The sequence below is a fragment of the Varanus komodoensis genome, unplaced genomic scaffold, assembly GCF_004798865.1.
Source record: "Varanus komodoensis strain SLA01 unplaced genomic scaffold, ASM479886v1 scaffold15, whole genome shotgun sequence".
In the NCBI taxonomy this organism is placed as follows: domain Eukaryota; kingdom Metazoa; phylum Chordata; class Lepidosauria; order Squamata; family Varanidae; genus Varanus; species Varanus komodoensis.
In genome coordinates, this window is record NW_025335440.1 from 26,853,657 (window position 1) to 26,877,094 (window position 23,438).

A 23,438-nucleotide genomic window follows, 5' to 3' on the forward strand; every position below is an offset into this window, starting at 1 on the left:
TGATGCTCCTGCTGCATTCAAACCACCAGCACACTTTTCCTGCTGGAAATATAGACAATTGCAAGGCTATTTTCTAAATGTTTAATTCTCCACATGGGGCTTGCATGAAAGGAATATTTCTGATTATTGCAATATCTTGCAGATGTCTAGCAGAGGTCTACTCAACACTGGGGCTAGAAGCTGAGCTCTGGTCTAGAGTATTGGCTGATTGCAGGATATATTGCTGGCAGAACAGGGCCAGCAATATATCCTGCAAACTGTGGTACCTTTGGTCTGATTGCTTGAAAAGAACTCATGTTATTATTTTTTAAATAGGAATAATTTCCAAAGCTCATTCCTTGCAGTGCCATGAAGCTGAGTAATGGGAAGCAAATGGACACCCACTTCAGACTGGAGAATTCCCTGGCCCAGAGTGGATGGCTGCTAAAAGAGCGATAAGGATGCTTAGGAATTTGAAATTTGTTTCCAACTGAGATCCAGATGTTACTAGTGGCATCCAAATGCTAATATTTCCTCCTCGTTCCTCTTATTTGAATGCTTGGCTCAGTCTTACTAGAGAGTAGGACACTGGTCCACTTTCTTGGAATACACTTTTGTTGCTGAGGAGCCAGTGCCAAAGCAGGCATTCTTATAATTGGCAACTTTTAGTGGGCTGCACTGATTCTTTACCAAAATGTGGATCTTTTTCTTGAAGCTTTCCAGCCACCTTCCTCTAACGTTCCTTTTAGCAAGGAAGAGCATTTGGTCAAATTACCCTCCAGTTTACTGCCATATGAGGGTCAGCCAGAAAACCTTTACAGAAGTATTTAACTATGCAGTAGTTTTTGGAACAGGACTGTGTGTGTGGTCTTTTTTTCCTTCTCAGTTCCTGCCTGTTTTGCTTTATTTCTCCCTCAAGATTTTCCTGGCAATATTTTATCAGTACATGTCTGTAGGGTTGTGACAGATTATATTTTGTATGGGAAAACGTTCCACTTGAGTTGTTTTTCTGCATGATGTTGAGAAGCAAATGGTGTCCCCCACTCAGTCAAGTCATTCATTGAGCATCCAAAGCCGCTCAAGTCATTTTGGCACTAGAATTGGCTGATCCCACATGAACTTTGTCCTGTCGGGCACAGTAACAGCGCAGCAACGATAATTTAAATAGCTAATGATTTTCTGCCCTTTTGGACTCTCTAACATCATTTGGCTTGAGGCATTGCTAGATCCTAAGAAGACTTGGAGGCTTGAGGGTGTTACGTTTTTATTCTCTTGGGAGCTTAAGGTGACATACAAGGTTCCTTTCTTATCTTTCCTCACAACAGTCCTGTGAGGTAGCTTAGCAAGCTGATTCCTGTGTCAGTGGGGCTACTCACCCATTGCAGCTTGTCTTTTGAGCTGTAGAGAAGCGGTAGAGCTTTATCCATGGTGCTGAATACCATCACCAAAATAGATCCCCCGGCATGGAGCAACTTGCATCGCTCCTCTGAAGCTAAAAGGAAAAGTTGCAATGGATGCGGAGCCCCGTGGATACAGGAGTCAGCAACTCTCCCCTGCAGGCTAAATTAACGGCTAAACCCAGCAGGCTCAACCCAGTGAATGAGAAAGATATGAATACAAAGAGAAATCTCCAGGTGCAAGTCCAACATTTCAACCCCTCCACCACAGTGCAGGAGGGGGACTTAATAATGCAAAATTCTTTCACTTGAACAAGACAAGAACAAGTTCACGTCCAGAAGCCACAACTTTTTAATTGCACATTCAGTCTGCTGGAACCCCTGCACACTCTGTTCTCGTGTCTCCTTGCACTCACAGACCCCTTGTTGGCTCACGTGCATCCATTTTGCAAGAACAACAGAGGAAATTTACTAAATCCATATGCATAGTTCTCTGTCTGCATAGCATGCATAGTTCTCTGTCTCTCCAATACCCTTTTTTATTCCAACATCAACTTGGTAATGGAGCTTAGGCTAAGAGATTGTGATGGGTCTATGACCATGATGGCTTAACCTGTTTCTCAGACCTGGACGGAACAGTCTGCCTCCATCTTGTTCCATTTCCTCTGTGCTCAGTGATAAGTCTGATCCATTTTCTGCTAACCTTTTAAAAATACACATGGACATTTAAATTATATGTACCTTCCTCTTAAAATATGCATTTTGCAAAATCCAGTGAGAAGTGTGCAGCCCAAAGGATAACTGCATTCTGATCTGATTAGTCTGAGAAATACCAGTTAGGTTGGTCTACTTCAAAATGTGGAATTAATTAAATTTTCCCACCTCTTTACTCAGACCCAGATCCTAGTCCAATAATCTAACACAGGCGTGTAGAACCTCAGGCTTGAAGGCTGAATAAGGCCCCTCTGGGTTGCTCATCCTGGCCATGAGGATTCCCAGGTGCCCGTGCCCCTTTGTCCTCAACCACCCATCATTTACTGATTTCTTGGCTTTTATACAGCATTTCCCCCATTTTAAAAAGTTGCATGTCTTTTCTAAGGCTTACTTACAGGCAGTAAGAGCTTTCCACAAAAGCTTGCTGGCAACTTGTCTTTGGCCCTACCCATGGCGGGAATGTGTCTGCTGGGAACTTCTCTGAAATGGAATTCAGCCCTTGGGCAGAAAAGTCATTAGTGCTCTAACCACTACACCTCACTGGCAAATCTGTACTGGCATATTAAGAAGGTAGTCCTGAAGGGAAGAGGAGGTGTTGAGAGAGGGGAAAAGCATCCCCTATACATGACTCTCCCCTTGAGGCAGAATTGGGCACTGATGCCTACTAATCCCTCACCCTACCATGGGGTGGTCGTCTCCTCCATCATCAGAAGGGAGGCAGGAGAGTCTGCTCCATCGCCGTTTCTTCCTCCCGCACCCTTCTTCGGGGTCTTTACCCCCATGGAGAAGTCTGCTTAAGAAACTGGCTGGGGATTTTGAAATGCTGGCGCTGTCTCAGCAGAATGGGACGAAAAGGGGTGGGCAGGCCCACTGAGGAGCACCACTGCTCCCTGTGCAGCAGTTTTGGGTGGCGCAGGGCTGCAGGATTCTGCCCCACCAGTTGAGGGAGCAGATTAGTCAGTCACAGGAACATTCCTGAGTCCTGCGGAGGCAACATTCCTGCCGGGAAGCAGCTACTGCTCTTTCCTATCGGGTAACAATTCCTTGGCCTCACTGCAGGGTAGGCAGTGTTCAGGCTTCTGGGAACCGCTTCCCTGGAACCTCAGCCACCATGCTGCTGAAATTTGGCAGTGTGATAGTGGCCAAAAACCAGCAGCTGACCATCATGTTGGCACTGGGAGTTGAGAAGGGTCCTTCTAGCTTTTGAACAAGACCCGTGGGGGGCACACAGTTTGTTTTAAAGCTAAAATTGGCCCTTTCTGGCCAATCAGTGATTTCATAGCAGATGAGGGACTTGTCAGTGTTTGTACTCAAGCTGTGCTTTTCAAGAGCTGCACCATGATTACAAACCACAGCTTTTTCCCTAGGGTGGCAAATTCAGCGGCAGTGGGGGGGGGGCAGCTGGGTGGTTGCCCACATCTACCTTACGAGGGAACAGAAGGAACAAAGCATTTAGGCTTCAGCATCTTGACCCCCGTCCAAGAGTCCAGCACTGTGCCTATTTTATAGAACTCCACAGCTATAGGGATGTTGAATGTGTCAGTAAAAGAATACAAAAAGAGGATTTTGTTGGCTCTGACCACTTCCTATTTTTCTACAAAATATTAGTCCCCAAAGTCCCAAAAGTCAGTTATACTATTCAGAATAATAATGTGCTTCTGTACAATTTTGCTGATGCTAAGCTCCTTTTCTTTGTAACACATTTAGAATATTGCACTGGAATAGCTGAATGCTAATTAACTCATTTCAATTATTTTTAACATTTCAGTCCACTCATATTGCCCGAGCCAGCTTCCAGGTTGATGCTTTTGGATCTTCCTTCATCTTGGATGTAGAATTAAATCAGTAAGTACAGAAATATGTTGATTGATACTTGATTTGTACACTGGTATTTGATTTTTAGTATTGTAGGTTCTAAGATCTGCCTTCTGCTCATGGAAGGTGCCTTCACCTGAATTTGGGGGATCCTCCTTGTTCTACCACCCCATTCAGAAGCATCCCCCATTCGGATGTGTATGGCACTTCCACAGTGCTGGAGCGGTTGCCCTGCGGAGGAAGGGAGCAGAGAAGTCTCTTTCCATTAGCCCAGTTGCATGTGCCAAGGCTGGATCCAACCAAACATATTCTGATATTTTCAAATATCGCATTGTTATTGCAGTCTTAATGGAGCTTGGCATTATCTCAGGCTTGTCAGTACTTGTTCACTTGTGTGAATTGTCAGATAAATTGATTTCAGCTGACCAGGCTGAAAGTGGAGTATTTACTAGTCAGAAATTACTGACAAAGTTAGGTTAGTAGGGCAGGGAGGCTAGCAAATTGTGAGCATGCTCTATCATATTTAAAAGTTTGTACTCAAATCCTGTAGGAAAGGGACTGTCTAAAGCAATCCTTTCTGTTACAAAAAGGGGCTTTTTACTTGGCCTCAGTTTTGCTAATAATTACCCAGGAATGTTTCTCATTCTGTCTGATATGTTGTATTCAGAAACCTGCCATGAAGTCCCCATGTCTGCGATATCACCATTCCCATGCTCCTTCTTCCATTTCATCTTAAGTAGCTTTATTTAAAAAATCTTTCCTCATCTCTCAGGTTAAATAGTTCTTTCAGCCATCTGGATTGCTTTGCTAGGTTGCAACCCAAACAGTTCTGTCTTTTTGGATTGGTTTGTACAAAACCGAAATCATGACTTATGAAGCTGGCTTGTTTAACTAGACCTTGTTTTGTACCATAAAATCTGTTTTTACAAAACAGTAAGGTAGGAATACTTGAAAGTAAAATGAAATGCAGGCAAAGTTGTTTCCTAGCCAACCTGGAACCGAGTTGTTTCTAGTTTGTGTACACTCTGCTAAACCATGGTCTGCATTAACTACAAACCAGCCTTTTAATTACCTCATAGATTGAAGAGTGGCCATGGCTTCTCCTGTTCATCCTTCTCCCAGGTCATGGCTTCTCTTATGGTGCTTTTCTCTTGGTCTCTTACCCCACATGGTTTTACTGTGCATATAGTGCATGAGGCGTGGGTAGAAGGAAGACCACAATATTGGGGGTGGGGAAGAGCCATGTCGACAGCCTCCTTCACAGTGTCAGCCTTGATCTGCAGGGTTCTGCAGAAAACAGCCACCATTACCTTGCCCATGGTGTGGGGTGGCTATTGAAGAGTACCTTTTAAAGCCGGACTATGGGCTTCCAGACACAGGTATAATGAAACTAACTAGCTGTACCCACTAATTGACATTCAAGAGTGTACAGGGCCTTGGGAAGGAGGAGGAAGTGAGGAGAAAGAGGAGACAGTCTGTTTTCTTTGTTTATGAATCTGGGAGGTGAAGTGAAGAAGTCTTGTACCAAATCATGCACTTGGTCATCTAATCTGGTGTTGTCTGTTCTAGGGATAACCAGCCTGGTGCCCTTCAGATACTATGGACTACATATCTCATTAGCCTTATCCAGTATAAGGGGTTATGGGAGTTGTAGACCAAAAATCTGAAGGGTACCAGGTTGTCTGTCTCTGGTATTCTTTGACAGCCAGTTGCTTTGCAGGATCTTAGGCAGGTCTGAGGGCTTTCCCATTACCACCTTTCTGATCCTCTCAGACAGAGATGCCAAGGATTGAAACTGGTGCCCTTTTCTTGTGCTATTTGAAACAATAAGTGGAAGAAAGGAGTTTCCTGTCTTAAGAGCAGGCACATCTCAGATTCAAGGCACAGAGAAAAGGGTACTAATATTTGGTGCTTTCCTGACCTCGGATGACAGCTGGCATGGGCACAAGGGGCCCGAGCTCTGATCCCAGCTCTCAGGGTGGAGTCCTGTTTCTGAACTATGCCCCCTCAGACAATGTCCAGAGGCCATAGGACCATTCCTTAAAACAGGAAGTAATAACATTAATATTAAAATAACAGTGTCATATAAAACCATTGTTAAAATATAGTGTCATAAAGTCTGTCTTGGATGAGGAAAATGTAGATGCCCAACACATGCAATGAATTTCAGTCAGTGAGAAATTGAACTACAGTAACTGAAACATGGTGTTTCATTTCCTGTCATCAAATTTCAGAAGAACTGCTGCTATCTTGTGTTGCTCTGTTGAATGTAGCTAAGGTACTTTGAGAGGAAAAACACTACTCATGTTTTGCATGGTATGAATGGTAAAAATAATAGTAATAATAACAATAATAAATGCAATCAGTGAAACTTAATTTTTGCATTCTGCTGGTAAAGAATGAAATCCCATTCTTTACTTGGTATAACCTTGTAGAATTATTTGTTGCAGAGGGGCAAATGACATCTTGCACGATTGGGGAGTTTTGGTATCCCCTTTGATCATCAGTGTGCATTTTCTGAATTTAATGCAAAGCCTGTGTAAAACTAACAGAAGGTTGGATATTTTGCCTTAATATCTTGCATGTGGAACAGGTGAAATGTTCCTTTCCTAGATGACTGAGGATTAGAACGTGATTTGAAGCTGGATGCAGGTATGCACCATTATTGCTAAGAAGTGCTTCCAGTTTGCAAGAAAACAGATGTGAGGGGAGGGGGGTTAATTAGACTGCCACTTCACTGCTTATGTGATACATCTGGAAATCAGACTGACTTGGCCTGGTTGTACACAGTAAGTTGATCCAAAGGAACTGAAGTGGCCACATTGTGATGCCAAAGGAGAAAGGTCAAATGATGCCTCCGTGTACAGTAAAAACATTAAGCAAAAATACACGGAACAGATGATTTTGGAGTCCTGAGTACTCATTTGTTTATTGCTTTTAATTAATAGGCAAGTTATAAACTCTGCCTTAAGTTTTCTTATGACTTTTATGTCTTGTAAATTGTAAATGAAAAGCATATTTTAAAGTTTGCCCTGAAATACTTAATGGCTTAAATGAAGGTGGGAATGCAGCTGCAGCAACACAAAGAGAAATCCATTGTTAAGTGGCTCCATTGCAGTCAATGGACCAATATTAATGGGGCGTGTGCATTGATCCTGGGTGTTCGTTCTACCAAAATTTTATTTGGGATCGTTTGAATTTCACACTAAATTTCTGTTCCTTGCCAATGCAATACATAGTTATCTGGTTACACTGTTGGAAAACAGATAAGTTTAGAAAATACTGTTATTCATGCATGTCTACAGGTAATATCCAAAACTGTGCAAACAGTTCACAAGCTTGTGCAATGGAACTTTCCCTCCATAGCTCTTCATACCCTCCTGTATCTATGAATGTAGTTAGTACATGGTCCTTGGGCTGATGATAACCAGTTAAAAAACTACAGTGCCATTTAGTGCTGTGAAAAACTATAGAATACTACACAAATATTTATTTATTTATTTGTCGATTTCTATCCTACCTTTTTCCTACAAAGGGCTCAAGGCAGCTTACATCTCCTCCTCCATCTTATCCCCACAACAACAACCCTGTGAGGTAGGTTGGGCTGAGAGTCTGTGACTGGCCCAAAGTCACCCAGTTGGCTCTATGGCTGAGCGGGGACTAGAACCCAGATCTTCTGAGTCCCAGTCCCATGCTCTTAACCACTACGCCACACTGGCTCTCTAGCAGCAATATTAAACAGCAATGTCATGAAAACCAGTCAGTAGCACAGGAATGGGTCAAACAGCTATAATAACCCAGAACCTAATAACCTAACCTAACCCTGAAAGCCCCCCAGTGTGAGTCATGCTGTGTGTTCATGAGTGGTCCAAGGCATCCTCATGTTATCCAAATGCAGCATCTGGGCATATGCCAGAGGTGGGCAAATTGTGCCCCTGCAGGTGTAGTTTGGCTGTTGATGTCCCAACTCCAGTTATAGCCTGCAGTCACAGAATATGACCATATCATATACATGAGCTTATTAAATGGGGCTAAACATTAATCATGTTTAGAGCAGACACAGAAATCCACGGGGCAAAGAAATTATTACTAATTTAAGTCTTCCTTATTTTGACGGATCTAATCTAAGCATGACTAAATCTGAACCCAGTCCAGAATGTCTGCAGTAGAGTCCACATGGACTCTTGCCTCATCACCCCAGGCACATACTCTCCATGTGTGATGCAAGACCAAAACAAGCAGTGACTCAATAAAGAACTTTATCCAATTTTTGTAAACAGCTTGCTTAAGTTCCACTAGAATTCTTTGGACACTTTCATTTTGGAACATCTTTGCCTCTTGTGGATAACAGAACTTTTAATTATTCTGGTATTCTTGGATTTCTAAGATTCTTTGATTTTTATCCAGGAACACAAGCTTCCAAGCTTCTCAGGGCTGTGCTTCTCACTTTTTATTAAGGAACAACAGAATATTGCTATCGGTATTCTCCTGTGCTACCATTAATCTGACTGTATTTGTAGATTTGTGTTCTCAACTCTTTCTTTCCCCCTCAAATATTTCTTTTCCCCTGACAGCTATCTTTGCTTTAGTTCAAAGATTAATTTTGTCCTAAGGGGGTATTTCTGTAGATTTTACTACTTATATAGGCATTGTTGCAAACATATAATGTAGCTTTCGGTAAGCTGATTTTGAAAGACTTAGGGCTTTATATTTTAACTCTTTTTCTCTTATAGAATCTGCTCTGTAACAATATGGCCACCATAAGTAATCCTGCTTGCTGTACTAACAATAGGTCTACAATTTAACAAAAGATCTTTGCCACAATTGCTGTTTTGGTGAAGAGACGCTTTAACAGGGAATATGGCTGCATAGCCTTCCTATTTATGCACTTTTGCCAGTGCCAGATGTTGTTTAAATATTATTGTTTAAAATTGAATCACAAACTAGGTGCTGTACCCTAATTGAATTAAAAAGAACAAACTCTGCCCATAGGCTTGCAATTTAAAATGTGGCATTTAAGCTTAAATGACATTTAAATGTAAGAGAAAGAAGTGTTGCTACATTAACCAGATCAGTTTCCTTGGCTGCTTAATATGAGAAGATTATTACAACTCTTGGTTTTTGATTGTAAGCAATTTTATTTTTACTTTAACTATGCATCGTTCAAATTATTAATTCTATTAGTATAAATGGAAAAATACATGGGATGCACGCAATACCATAACATCTGGATACAGTTTCTTGTTTTTCTTCACCAGCATTGACATAATAAAATATCCTGCACCTCAGTATCAGCTTGTTTTTTTGTTTATTATCACTGCTTTTCTGATGATTTCTGTGCCCCACAGTGTCACTAGAAGCAAATCCATACTTTACCATATTTATTAGAATAGACCCTGAATCTGAGGTGTGCCTTAAATATGGCATCTTTGTTTCAAAAGGTGGACCTCCAGTAGGTCTTGAACTTTTCCCTGGGCCACAACTGGCATTCCAACAAATACAGGGTAATTAAATACATTGGCATTTTATACCATGGTAAACCTTTAATTGACCAGAACTAGTGTTGTGTGATCCTAGTAACACCATTAAAGTGACAACGATTAAGTGACCAGGCAGTTCATCTTGTGATACTGCAAGTCAGGCTGATGCAAGAGATGGATGATTTTGCCTCCTCCTCTGATGGTTTCCAGGTAGAATCTATTATTCCAGATTCATAGCTGTGAGACAAAAATGCACCAGAGGATGCTTCATCGGGAAGTTCTTCGGATACCACATACCTCCTGTCTCAGTACTCAGGCCCTGGATTGCAAAGAGTGCAATGCTAGTGCACGTCTTTTATAGAAACCTAGTAAATAAATAAATGCTGTCAACAGACTTTGGTTTAACTGTTGCTTTGGTAGTAGCAGAGTTACCTCCTTAGATAACTATCTCAGCATGATTTCACTTGATCATAAACCTGTTGTACTGATGAAATGCTGTGAGTGAAGTTACATTTTATTACTTTCCAAATGTAGCCATCTGCATTCTTCATCCTGTGTTTCTACTTGTTTTGAGTTGTTTGGGTATAATTCTAGTACTGTAATTGTAGGCTATAACCAAAAGATCTATCACATACCCAGCATTAAATCCCAGTGAATTCAATAGACTTCACTGATAATTTAGCTTCCATAGGATTATGCTGTGGATAATGTGAACTTCTAGTGGGACAGACCTGGACGTTGGAGCTTCAGGCAGCCTCTCTCTCCTTCCCTGGCAGTGAAAATACAATAATAACTGAGTATTTAAATTTGCTCTTTTTTTCATGATGTGCCAAAGCATGTTGGACGCAGCTGCCTCAGGCTCTGAAGTGTGTGTGTGTTTAAAGAACTCTGCCTGCTAAAAAGCCTGCTTAGATTTTTTAAAGCTTGTTCTTTTGTTTTTTGGAGAAAACATAGTAATAGATTGATTAGGAATTCTAGGATGTAAGGGGGAGTATTTGACTTTGGAGGGTGTATCAACGGAGCTGTAAACTTGTATGATGGTAAATTGCTAAGATACTATACACTTTAGCTTCCGGTGTACTAGTACTAGAAATCCACCCCCCCCCCCCAAAAAAAAAGAGTTCAGAACTAAAAAAAAGCTGGGTAAATCCAGAGCAGAAAACAATAAGGAGCTTAAAGGGGCAATTCAGTGGCGCATGGCAAATGAACAGAAAATACAGTCTCGCTAGCATAGCCCCGTGCCTACATGATTCTTTGAAGACCCACAGTTTCTGTGTTGAAGTTCTCCTGGTGCCCGTCTCAGAAGCCTGGTCCAATTTGGAGGAAGCAGGAAATGAGGAAGGTCTCTGGCAGTCCACTGATATTCCAGCAGTTCGTGCGCCTGCTCTTCCTTTCTTTCGCTGCCTGCAGTGGCCCAGGTCACAAATACAATCGTGCCTGTAGCCATTGCTCAGGCAAGAACACTCTGGCAAAGGCAGGTGACAGTGATGCTGTTAGGCAATTTGGGACTTAATGACTGGGAAGAAAAGTAGCTGTTTCCCGTCTTGTTTAAACGGCTGGTGCCTTCATACTTTACTCCCTGTTAGTCTGCTAAGAGACTGGGACTCGTAATGACTGTAAGGCTAACAAGTTCAAAAGGAAGAATCAGGCTTATATTAAAGCAGGCAGTGCCAGTTGGAAGTGACTTCTAAGATTTGGAGCACAGCTCAGAAGAGCTGAGGTTCATGACCAGATGGGCCTCTTATAACACAGTGCATGAATAGGGATGCAGAACCTCAGGGCCAGGGGCCAAATCTGGCCCTCATGGGGTCCCAGTGCCATCTTTCAGGGTTCTCCAGGTGGGTCCCTTGCCCCAACTGCCAGTCATTTAGTGGTTTTCTGCCTTTGTGTGGTTTCTCCCTCCATTCTACAAGGTCAAAACACCTTTCCCAAACCTGGCAGTAAAAACTGAAATAGGTTGGTATGGTGCATATTTTGGCCCTGCATCTTTTGTTTTTGGCCCCTTTGTTTTTGGTACCCACCAGTGGAAAGCAGATCCTGAAAGCTGAAATGGAATTTGGACCTTGGGTTGAAAAAGGTTCACACCCTTTCCCCAGTTTAAGCTTGTTTTCCTTGGTTTCGCTGTTTCTACAGCTCTTGTGGTAGTTCTTTCCATGTATTTTGGGTTTTAGCGTACATAGAAGGTTATGTAAATGTAGGCCTAAAACTGAAAAGCAAATGTGACAACTGTGTGTTCACAAACGTTTGTTTCATGCAGGTTAACTTGTCAGGGAGATGGGATTGGATGAAGCTCTCAGTTAAGTGAACACCTTGTGGTGGTCCTAGGTTTGCTGCTGCTTCTTGTGCAGAGTGGCCTTCAGACACAGAAATCTTGAATAAAGTTGAACCGGCATTTATGGAAATTAGGTCTAGTGCATGTTCTTTTTGGAAAAGCACCTTTGTGTGGTTAAAAAGCTGTGAAGATTTTGGTTACAATAGCCCAGAATTCCACAGAAACCTGTAAATAATGGGACAGTGTGTATTTTTAAAAAAGTATACAGTGGAATTATCTCCAGGAATTGCTTCCCACTTGAAGGCATAATTCACAGCAGTGGCTGAGCTTTCTGAATGCCCTGGAAAGGCATTCTTAATTGTTTGATAAACTGTGCTCATGTTTACTTAAGAAATGGTCGTGGCTAGGTGATGCAGGATGCCTTTTATGTTCGTGAACAGGCTACACAGCAGCACTATAGAATTTGTAGTACTGCCAATATGAACTGGAGTCACAGGCTGAAGCGATTCTCTATTTTTCTGTATTATTATATATGCTTGCTACATTTCTATCCCGTCTTTCCTCCAGATAATCCAAGGCAACATCCATGATTCTCCTCCGCTGCTTTAGACTCATGACAACGCTGTGAGGTAGTTCAGGCTGAAAACCCATTAGTAGCCCAAAGTCATTCAAGGAGCTTTATGGCCTGGTGGGGTTAGAACCCAGCTCTCTCCAGTCCCAGCCTGAAACTGCACCACATTCACTTCCTCTGTAGAAGACTTCCATCCTGATCTAGGCCTCTTTCCCAGGCCCCAGAGCACGACGGATTCACCTGGTATAGTTCAGGTCTGTGCTTGCACATTTTTCCACACATGGATGATATCTCCTAACTGGAATACCTGCACATACTCTTCCACTTTGCATGCAAGAGATTTTTATGTGTTCATATCTGAACTCACATCTCTGGATCTGGGAACTGCACTTGGTGTCTTCCCATGCTGCAGCGATCAAAGGACCCCACAAAATTTTAAGAGTGAAAGAATATGAGCGTGAAAAAGAAAAAGCAGCAACTTACCTTGGTGTGCTCAGTTCTGCTTATTTTATCTTTGAGAAGGTAAGGCAAAACAGGTGACACACATTCTGAAAAAGATGTTAGGAATTAACAGATGGGGAATGGAACTGTTTAAAGACAAAATGGGAATGATAACACATATGAAAATAATTTAATGCAGCGCATAAGATTGTAAATCAGTGACTTCCACTGACCCTCTTTTCTTTAGTCAAGAACAAAGAAGGATTCACATAAGCTGTTAGAAACTGCTGAATATGTGACTACTTAGGGCATCCACAGTTTCTGAGCATAAAGGAAATTTTGCCCGACATGTGCTTCACATTTGAAGCTCTTTGTTCAGGATATTTGAGAATTTCTCCAGCTTGGCAATTGATGCTTAAGGTGCATTCCTACTTTTTTCTGCCTAAACATGCATAAGATTGTGTCTTTAATTCATATCCTGATAAGCTATTGGCTGGTCAGTATGTACTGTAATCCTGTGGGGGCCTGTGTGGTGCTGTTTCCATGCTCCCTGCTCCATTCGCTTGGCCTTGCCGCTCATTGCAGCTTCCACCAGTGAAATCCCTGCCCTTTTCCTGTTCTCAGCAGGCCCTTCTGGCTGGTCCATGCAGCACTGAGGCAGGTTCCCCTTCCTCCTTGTTGGCTCATGCCTGCCGCACTTCTCAGCCATCCCAGCCCTGCAGAGATTTTTGTAAAATGAAAATAAATAATTTTGCCACGATTTTCACCTTCTCCCTCCATGTCTTCATTTCCAAAAGTAAACAGGGAGATGGACCCATCACTTGACCAATGGGAAGAATGTGAGTAATGACACATCAGTTGCTAGGGGGTGAAGGGCAGTAGAGATTGAAGGTTAGAAGCAGCTACTTTCAGAGCAGCTCTTGCCAGGGGATTTTATGGTGTTTCCATGATGAGGGGTCCTGGAAACCAGAATTCTCAGACTCTGAAATGGAAGAAGCAGGGGGGCTTATCTCCAGGGCTGTTCCTCCAAGCTTTTTGGGTGGATGCTGAAAATAGCCAGGATTTAAAGCTGCAGGGACGGGGTATGGGAGAAGAACTGAGGCCAGCCAAGCCTGGCATGACTCTTGACCCCATGATGCAATGTTTGGAGAAACAAGCTGATTGACTAGAGGGGAGATGGACAGAGAAGAGACTTGCCCCATCTCCAAAAGGACATCCCCGAGGGAAGGGCCCCAGGGCTACTCAAAAGGAGAATGATTGGGAAGTCATTGTTAGATTGGGTGCAACAAGCTGCTCTGTGCATGCTCAGAGACTCTTTCTTTGTTAGTTGTGCTTACTGGAACTGGAACTTTTGCCAAGTAATGGTCTGTGTTTTGGAAGTGCAGAAGGAGGTGGTGGGGGAACCCAGGTTGTTATAAATGGTAAAATGGCAATCCTAGGTCTAGACAAGCAGACAAGCAAGTCACAATGAAGTATGGTAACCTTAGAATAGACGGATGATTCTCTTCCCGATTTCAGAAAACTAATCCCACCACACAGGAATTCCATAACTGGGTCTGGATGACACAACAGACCTCCAACGATAATATTTCACCATGGCTTCTGATGTTGGGCGAAGAACTTCCTTCATCAGAGTCTTTCTGAATAATTGGAGAAAAACTAGGAACTGATAAGTCTAAATGTAAAGGGTTACTTTTAAAGGTGTGTACTCTAGATCTGTAGTAAAATGGCAGTGGGATTTTAATGTGTGTGTGTATGTATTTACTTACTTATTTATAAGTTTTAGGTATACTGAAATAGGTCTCCCAAGGAAACTTAGAACATCTTGTTCATTTTTACATTCTTTTTTCCGCAATTCATTTTTAATGCTAATAGAAAGTTTAATATATGACCTGTTTTAAGAGAAAAGCATCGGAGACTTTGCTAATGTTTTAAAGTGAATTGCACTCTCTAAGCAGTATGAGAGCCCTGTTCTGCTTGTACAAAGCAGCCCATTTTTGTCAACAGTTGGTACTGCCATAGTGTGCCACAATTACTATTGTTCCCCAAACAATAGTCTCCTTCGGCTTTATCACTATTCCTATTACAAATGCTTATTCATAATAGTCACAGATTTGTTTCTGTGGCCTTGTATTTTTAATTGCATCTATCATTTTATTTTACCAGTTTTTCATATTTCCTGGGTTCACTTTGTATCATGCATGCAGCTTTATGAAGTCAGCAAAACTTGCCCAGGAATATTTCTGTATTTATCTAATTCCTCCAATAATCCTATCAAGGAACTTTCACTGTTGAGCTACTCCAGTGTTTTTTTTAATTAAATGTGTAATCTTGGCAGTGAGAATTCCCAGATTGCCTTAATGGAATTAAAATTGTAGTGTGCATGAATTTAAACACTTATTAAAATTCATGAAAGTGTTTTGCTCTTGTGTTTTCTTCTTTATCAGTACAAGAAATGTCTCCAGACTAACTAGCGCATACTGATTGTGAGTGAAAGATATACCCTGCCTCCCAGTTCCCATATGTGAAAATTCTTCACAAGACAGGAGTCCAGATAATGTGTGTGAATCTAGATATGTGTGTGCACTCCAGCACATCTTTGTGTTGCCTTTTGCTGCTGGCACTCATGAGGAAGGATCGCTTCTTCTGCACACCTTTGCTAAACACTTAAACAGATTTTTAGAGTCATTTCTGTTTCCCAGGAATTCCATTTAGAGACTCCCTGCCTTCCATGAGAGCACAAAAGTTACTTCCTCAGAAGTAACGCTATCTCTGATATTTTGAGATATGAGGCAGAATGGTCTAGATCCAGCTGTAAGAGTTCCAAGCAGGTCAAGGTCCAGTGTGGACGGTTTGGCCCTGCCACCTTTTCCTTACTGTCCCTCCAAGTGCCTACTTTCCCTTAGGAAGTTTAAGGGTAGCCACTGATTAAGCGCCCTGAGCCCCTGAGTATGTCTTCTCAGTGCACGGATATGCTCTATTTGTCATTCTCCATTCAACTCACCCTGGGTAGAGTTCACAATTCTGAGGATTCATCTGGATAAACACATTGCTTTGCAAGAGAAATTTGTGTTTTCTCTCATCCACACAATAAAAATAATAAACATTTACTCCGTAAATCCCTTAGACCAGGAAGGTAGGATAGAGGAGCGTTCTAGCTAGGTCCAAGCACCTTGGTCAGGAACCCTTTGCTCCATCTTTGACTGAAGTGGCACGTGTTGGAACTCCAGTGGATGCTTTGGCCAGGGCCCGAATGAGTCACAGCCCATGTTCTTCTGATGTCATCTAGGGGTGTGTGTGTGTCTTTTGCCCACCCATTCCATTCTAGTTCCTGCCAATGCCTTAGAGACACAAAATAGTTCTGCAGCCATTTGGATCCCAGCCCTTGAATAAATATGGATGCAATCAAGCCGAAGAAGTACAAAAGTCTTTTTTGCTCTTAAGCTTTATATAGGAACAGCAGATATAGCATGTTGGGTTTATAACATCTGAGCTAGAATTGGTAAATTACCTTATGGATTTTTCATGATAACAAAAGTACAATATCTTTGAAGAAGAGAGCTAGCAGACAGATGAGTCACGTACACTGTAAGTAGAGAGAGAGGTAACACCAGTCTGCAAAGTACCCTCTCTTCCGTTGTGCCAACGTGACATGGGCACGTTTATTTTTCTGCCCTTGTGTTCACTGGACAGAGTTTTCCTCGTGCCAGCGCTGTCATTTGTAAACATCTGTGCTTTCCACTGGCATCGTTGTGGTCTGAAGGAGTAGCAGCTTTGGCACATCTCCCTGTGCTACTGTGTCCTGCCCCTGACTCCATTCTATTCAGGTAATTCTACCTGCACAGCTCATCCAGCAGTCCTGGTTCTGCTGAAGACTGATCCGTTGGTGCATTTGAGCAGTTGTGCCGGGGTATTTTTTTCATGGCGCTGGGGCACCTCACCTTCCGCCGGTGCAGTGGCGTGTCCACCATGTCCCGTAGCCACTCAGCTGGTGCATAAGTTGTGCCTTTAGAGAGTTTTTTCAACACTGCTGTTGTAAGAATATTGTTAAGAGTATAGCTGTCTTCATTACTGTGAATGGACCTATATCTGAAAAACTAATGAGAAGTCTGGGATTTTAATAGAAGGAACAATGATGATCCTTGTTAGCTAGAATTCTCCCTTGCTTGCCTTCGGAGAGTGATATTCTTGAACTGAGTGGGATATAGATCCAAAAGTTATTTTCTTCTAATGGAAAAGGGGAACATTTTGAGCCAACTGTTTGTTATTATCTGCTTCGGGATATGGGTAGCTGCTCATTTTTAGCTGGAACTGGCTTAAAACTGAAGTATACGTGGGGAAGTAGGATTAATTTTTTCTGGTTTTGTTTGGTTTGGTTTGGTTTTGTTTTTTTTACCAGGCTGGCTGAATATTTGCAAAGTGATTATAGAGATACTGTAAGTCTCTTTCATCCGAAAGAAGCTCACTGCTGGCACACAGCTCTGCTCCTGGACTTCTCATCATTCAGGGAGCAGGGACCACTTGGTGATATTTAATACGGGTGACTGTAAGCTAAAAGCATACTCTGCACCACTCTTCTCAGAACCTCTCATCCCCTGTCTTTTGAGCAATGAATAAATAAACCTTCTCCAACCAGTTGTTTTCCAGATGTGTTTGACTACAAATCCAACCATCCTCGGCTAGCATAACCAGTGGCAAGTATGATGGCAGTTGCGATTCCTTACATCTGGAGGATGATATCAGGCTAGGGAGAATTTTGTGAGCAGATTCCCCCCACCCTCCTCCTATATTGGAGTTCTCCTACATGTTGAAATTGTAACTTAGTGGCTTGTGAGTTTCATTATACATGTAGCAATTCAGGATACATTTGGTTTTCCACTCTTCTAATTTGGTTCAAAAGATCTTGTTTTTCAGTCTGTTGGTTCACTGCCCTTATTCAGGCAAAAAGTGTAACAGCTTACATTAAATCGTTCTTTTGGACACTTAAAATGCTCCGTGTGCTCTCCTTTAGCTTTGTTTCATTCCTTAAGTCTAGCCATAAAGTTTATCTTTGATGTATCAGACAACCCTCTTCCAACAGACGTGATGAAAGTTTGTAAGATCACTGTTGCTGATGGCTGCAGATAAATAGTAGGGTCATTCCTTTAGCTTTAAATGTTTGAAGCAAGAGGTTTTGAGTGGGATGGAGCAGCAGGATGGATTCTGTTGCTGTTAAAATAGTGAACAACCCTGTTTGGTGCTAAATGAACCTGAAGCTGGTAGTGTAATATGACTCTTGCACTTGGAAAGGAAATGCCCAAGCGAAGTTGAAAACAAATTTATCTAAGAACCCCATTCAGTTTGCTCTTTTTTATTCTCTTGCAGAATAGAAATTGGTACTGACATTTGATGCAATACACAGGAAGACATTCTTTTTATGTCTGTTACAAAGATTTCTAACTCAAAGTAACTTGAGTAACCAAAACTAAAAAGTCTAGTTCTTTCCCATCTTAAGATCAAAGGTCTTCCCATAGGTACTATTTCTTACCTCTTAGACCATGTGAAGGCATCTTTTATGGGTGCACGGCACACTGGACATTCTGAAAGAACATTCCAAGCACTGCCACGAATTATCATGGGGTTAAAAGGTTGGGAGCACTCAGCTCAGCATTTTCATTTTTCTTGTCCTCCACCCTGGCTCAATTTTTACTTTTCTTGTCCTGCACTGAATTCGCACTTGGATACTCCCAGGACATGGTCTAAAGGCATATGGGACAGCCACTGTGCTGAAGTTAAGCAAGACTGACTTTGGCCGGTTCTTGGAGGAGAGACCACCTGGGAACTGTATGTAGCCAACTTGAATGCCAGAATGGAAGAAAGACGGGATAGGAACGTAATAAATAAAAAATGAGCCCACACCCCACCAAACACCCTGATACCCTAAAGATTCATGGTGGAGGATGGGCTTCTTCCCATCTCACACTTTTCTCCACTGCCACTAAAGCTGAGTGTGCTCTGATGAAGAAAGCTTATCGGGGACAGAATCCTACTTGTAGCTTTATGCATGGAATGACTGAACGTTCCATTCTGGTACTAAGAACAAATTCCTATGATGAGCCAAGGCCCTTAATTAGAGGCCTGCCCCTCCCCCGATACTGCATCCATGAGTCACTATTCTACATGCAACTCTAGTTGGTGGATTTTGAGATTCTCATTAAAAACAGAATAGATCCTGGAATCCTGTGGCCTGTTTGCAGACAATGATGAGGAATTATAAATCTTATTTGGCAGGTTTTTTTGAAAGAAATATATGTAATGGGCATATGTCAGTGTGGTGTAGTGGTTTAGAGTATGGGACTGGGATGGAGGCGATCTGGGCTCTAGTCCATGCCCAGCCATGGAACCAACTGGGTGACTTGGGCCAGTCACAGGCACTCAGGCCAGCTGGCCTCACAGGGTTGTTGTTGTGGGGATAAGAGTGAGAGCAGCAGGAGGAGACGTCTGTAAGCCTCTTTGAGCTCGCTATAAGATTAAAGCCTACTATAAATCTAGTAAATCAAAAATGGCAAAGCTATTTTTAATTTGTGAAAAAATATCAGCTGATAGATGTGAATTAATGTTTTGTGTAGAGATATCTAAGAAGAAGAATTGATCTAAAAATCACATGATCTGTCCTTTAATTAAATATAACAGTATTTAGGGGATCTTAAGGCCCATAGATCTAGGTTTCATACTTTAGTTGAATTTTTGTAATAAAAATTTTAGGTAAAGAAAGTTCATATAGAAATTGTACAAAAAGAAACAAAAGCAAAAAAAGATTGTGGTTATCTGCTCTTCTCCACTAATATTTTCATTAGAAACATCAAGCAATGAAAAAATTCTAGTTGATAGATCATATGCTTTTTAATGTCTTTATCTAATAAATCTTAAATATAGTGCTGAAGCCATTATATAGGCCTTTTTGTGATGCAGAATGTATGATATAATAAATGCAAGTTTCCCCGTGTTGTTAAAAGGAAAAGTGATCTTTTTTCTGTTTTGGTTTTATATTACAATAACATGAAGAGGCAAAGAACATCAGAGATCAAGTGCCTAACATCTCTTAACAGGTTTTGGGAACGTTTGTTATTTCCTTATGAAGCAGCCTGCAGTGCAAAGTTTCAAGCACATCTTTTAAAATGGAGTCTGCTAAGGACCAAGTGACATTGTTTCAGAAACTGCATTTAGTTTGCAACCCACCAGTTGGCCAGCCTAGTATTATACTATGCCACCAGATAAAAAGCTAGTAAAAGATTTTCAGGGTGCACTTTGGATCTTATGAAAGTCAGTAACAAATATGATACAAATTGGTCTAGATAGTTAATTTAGTCAGCATGGTTGCCCCATGTTGGCTGGGATGATGGGGATTGTAGTTCACCTCTGGAGGACATCACTGCTTAAAACGGCTATAATTAGTCAGGACAGACACTGCTCTTGTCAAATGCAGTTAAAGTATCATGCTGACTTATTTTTCTGATGTTTAACTTGGTGTTTTAAGAATGTACTCTCATTGCTTTGTCCTGTGCTCTGCTTCTTTTCTTCCTGGAGTGAATTAAGATGAACAATAGGCCAGAATGGGATTAATTCCACTTGTTCCAAAAGGATTTGCTTTGAAAAAGGGAAATAAAAAGTAAAGAAGACTCCATAAGGCATTCCTGAAAATTTGAGAGAGGGAGAAAGTAAGAAAAACTTAACTGTGAACTGTGCCCAGACTACAAATTTATACTCACTTAAATTGGGAGAAAAAAGATAGAATATTAATGCAATGTGGTATTAGTGATGATAACAACAACAGCTCATCAATGGGATGTCTAAGCAAACTTTTATAAGATGGTTAATATGGTTGTATATTCCACTGGCTAATTATCTTACAGGGAAAAATGCAGGGAAATATTGGTTAGTAAATAAAACTACATTGTGTTCTGGGTAGAAATTATTTCCAGGAGTTGGGGGTGGAAGACAAAGTGGGAAAATGTAGATATTGTCTTTCAGTCTGTATAAATATTTAATATTGCTGCCCAGATGGAGGTATAAAAGCCTTTGGCTCAAGAAGATATGATTGATTATTATGCTGCTAAGTTGTGCAGTTTGCCTTCTTCCACTTTTAACTCTGCCTCAACCAATGCTTAGGAAGCACTACATCAGCTCTGCTTAAGTGTTCAAGAGAGACAGGCTAGCATTGAGAGGAAACGTCGTACTTTCCAGAGACGTTGGATTGATCTGCAACCGTAAAGCCAACACAGATTCTAGAAGTACTTTCAAGATTTCCGTGATTGTTATGGCAGAGGCTGTGGCCTTAGAAATTTATTAGGATTCTGCTGACAGAAGGATTCTGCTCATGGAAGTGACTCTACCTGATTCTGAGGAATCCCCTCTTGCTACCAGGCAGCTCACCCCTTTCAGCGGTGTCTCCCATTCCTCTGTATGGCATTTTTGGAGGGTTGGAGGGGATGCTGTTGGGACGGTGGTGCAGCTAGGGATGTAGTCCTATGTATGTTTAGACAGGAAAAGTCCTACAGTTCCTCAAATTCCCACCCAGCCATGGCTTGGGTGTTGCCTGACTTTTTTTCCATTTAAACATGCATAGGATTGTCTTGTAGCCGTAGTTCCGGACCTAATGATCTTACTTAGGCCAATTTAAACTGCCATGCATTTTAGACAACTAAAAATGTATCTTAATTCCATACTCAACCACCATTCTGTTTGATAAATGTTGTTGATATGTTGGAACCACAGCAAAACAGTTTTTAAAAAATAAATGCGCAACTTCAGAGCGTGCGCACTTTTGTAGTTTAAATTACAAGTAGCATAAATCATAGCCTCATCATGACTAGAGGAATACTCTGGAGTTTGCTTCTGCTGCTGTCATCACTTGGTGATCTCCACTCCCTGCTTTGGGCTGTGGACCCTTGGACTTTTGTCCCAAATTCCAGCCATAGCTGCATCTTTCCACCAGGAGTAACAAAGGAAAGAAATCAGCTTCCGCTAGCCCAGTTGTAGACACAAATCTAGATCTGACCCTTCCTCTTTAAGGTTCAGGAAAGAGTAGAATAGAATCAAGCACAGGCATAGAGCTGGCCAACCCCCTGCTCCAGTTGCCCATGTGGCACCCATCCAGCTGCAGGCCAACACCTTTCTGGCTTAGCAAAGATGACTCAACACACTTGCTTGATGTATAGCTATGCATGCAGGCTAATGCTTTGGGGAAACAGTAAATGTGTTGGGAAATAAGACACCCCAAGTGCTGCCATTTTGTGAGAAGCAGAGAGAAGGTCTGCACAACTGGATAAGAAGCTGAGTCAAAGCCCCAGGCCAGTGGGTTAGTGATTCTCTAAGATTTCAGGTGAAGGCTTTTCCGACCTTGCTATAGTTGTGGAAATGTGAGACTGGATGTGAGAATGAACTGATGCTAAGCACCTGCTGTACCTAGTGATGCAGTTGTAAATTTTGAAGGTCAAGCTCTCATCATCCGAGGCCACATAGCCGTGACCCAACGGGAGGCTAAAAATGAAGCAAGGTGTGTTGATCCATGTCAAGAAACCTGTTCCGGCCATTTTTCTTGACTGTGCTTCATCACCAGAGACAGTTACCTGGACCCACAGATGTCCAAATGCCTCAGATGGTCAGATGTGAAGGATCTCAGCAATGAACCAGAAATTCAGGCTTTCTGGGGATTTGGGGTCTCTTGCCAATGGAAAGAGGAGAAGAGGCACAACACGGTGGGGGCATCTGCTGTGCTGAGACTCGCAGAAGTGCATAGGCTGGACTTTGCACAACTGTACCCAGGATCTCAAGTGGTGTAGGGGTGCATTTTGCAGTGCAAGAGCGCACCGTGGCAGTCCCCATAGCCATGATCCCCCAAGCATTGATAGTCCCAAAGTATAGGCAGCTATGTTGATCCACATGAACAATCCAGTTCTAGCAACTTCCATTTCCACAGGGTCAGGTCAGTGTTGAAGCTACTGGGTCCCATTCAAGACCAGGTCACCCTTAAATAATCTGTTGTTCCAAAGGGATAGCCCAGAATGCATTGTTTCTGTTAAAATCCATTCCTTTTCCCTTCCTCCCAGGATTGCAGTTTGAAAACCTCATCAGGTGTTAACATCACAGGAGTGAGGATTGAAGCTCAGAGAGAACAGGGAGGTCTGAATGGGTGGATGATGATAGCAGGCCGTCTACTGATCAAATAGTGCCAGCCCTGGGTCCCTCTGAGCTGTGGTTCCATCACTCCACAGCTGTACCCTGAACTCATGGCCCTTTCCTTATGTAAAGCCCCTCTGCCTAGAAGGAGATCATTTGCATGTTTTCTTGCACAAATGCAAGAAATGGAGGCATTGTTTGCTGACCTGTTATATGGTCAAATGTCGCATAACTCTTATATGTTAAAGATCACATAGAGCAGGAACCAGGTAAACAAGTATGGAATGTTACTGAAGAATTATGGGACATGGAAATGGGTAGAAGGAAGTGAACTAGACTAGGTTTGGGCTGGCAGTGCTGCAACTTTTTCCTTTCCACACAGAATTATTCTTCAGCAACTCTGTAACTGTATCTGTTTTATGAAGCAAAACTCCTGCAAAGGCCTGCTTTGGAAGCAAAGTTGGTTGGGATTTGCTTGAGTGAAGGAAAAGCTTTTTTCAGGCGCTGGCGTCTTTCCTGGGTGAGCTGCATGAGCTGAAACTGTGTTCCTGCATGCAGTTGCCAGCACTGAAGTGGTGCCAGCTGCAAGAATTCTTCTGGTGCAAGTTTCT

The 23,438-nt window shown here is 42.1% G+C and overlaps 1 protein-coding gene across 2 annotated transcripts in view; it reads left to right on the plus strand.

The window, feature by feature from the left end:
• Window positions 1–23,438, plus strand: part of ADAM22 (ADAM metallopeptidase domain 22) — a 135,084-nt gene that overhangs the window by 19,542 nt on the left and 92,104 nt on the right. For both annotated transcript variants that reach the window (XM_044425179.1, XM_044425180.1), the window contains exon 3: window positions 3,859–3,935. In XM_044425179.1, coding sequence (XP_044281114.1) covers window positions 3,859–3,935 — 77 coding nt within the window. The remainder of the gene's footprint in view (window positions 1–3,858; window positions 3,936–23,438) is intronic.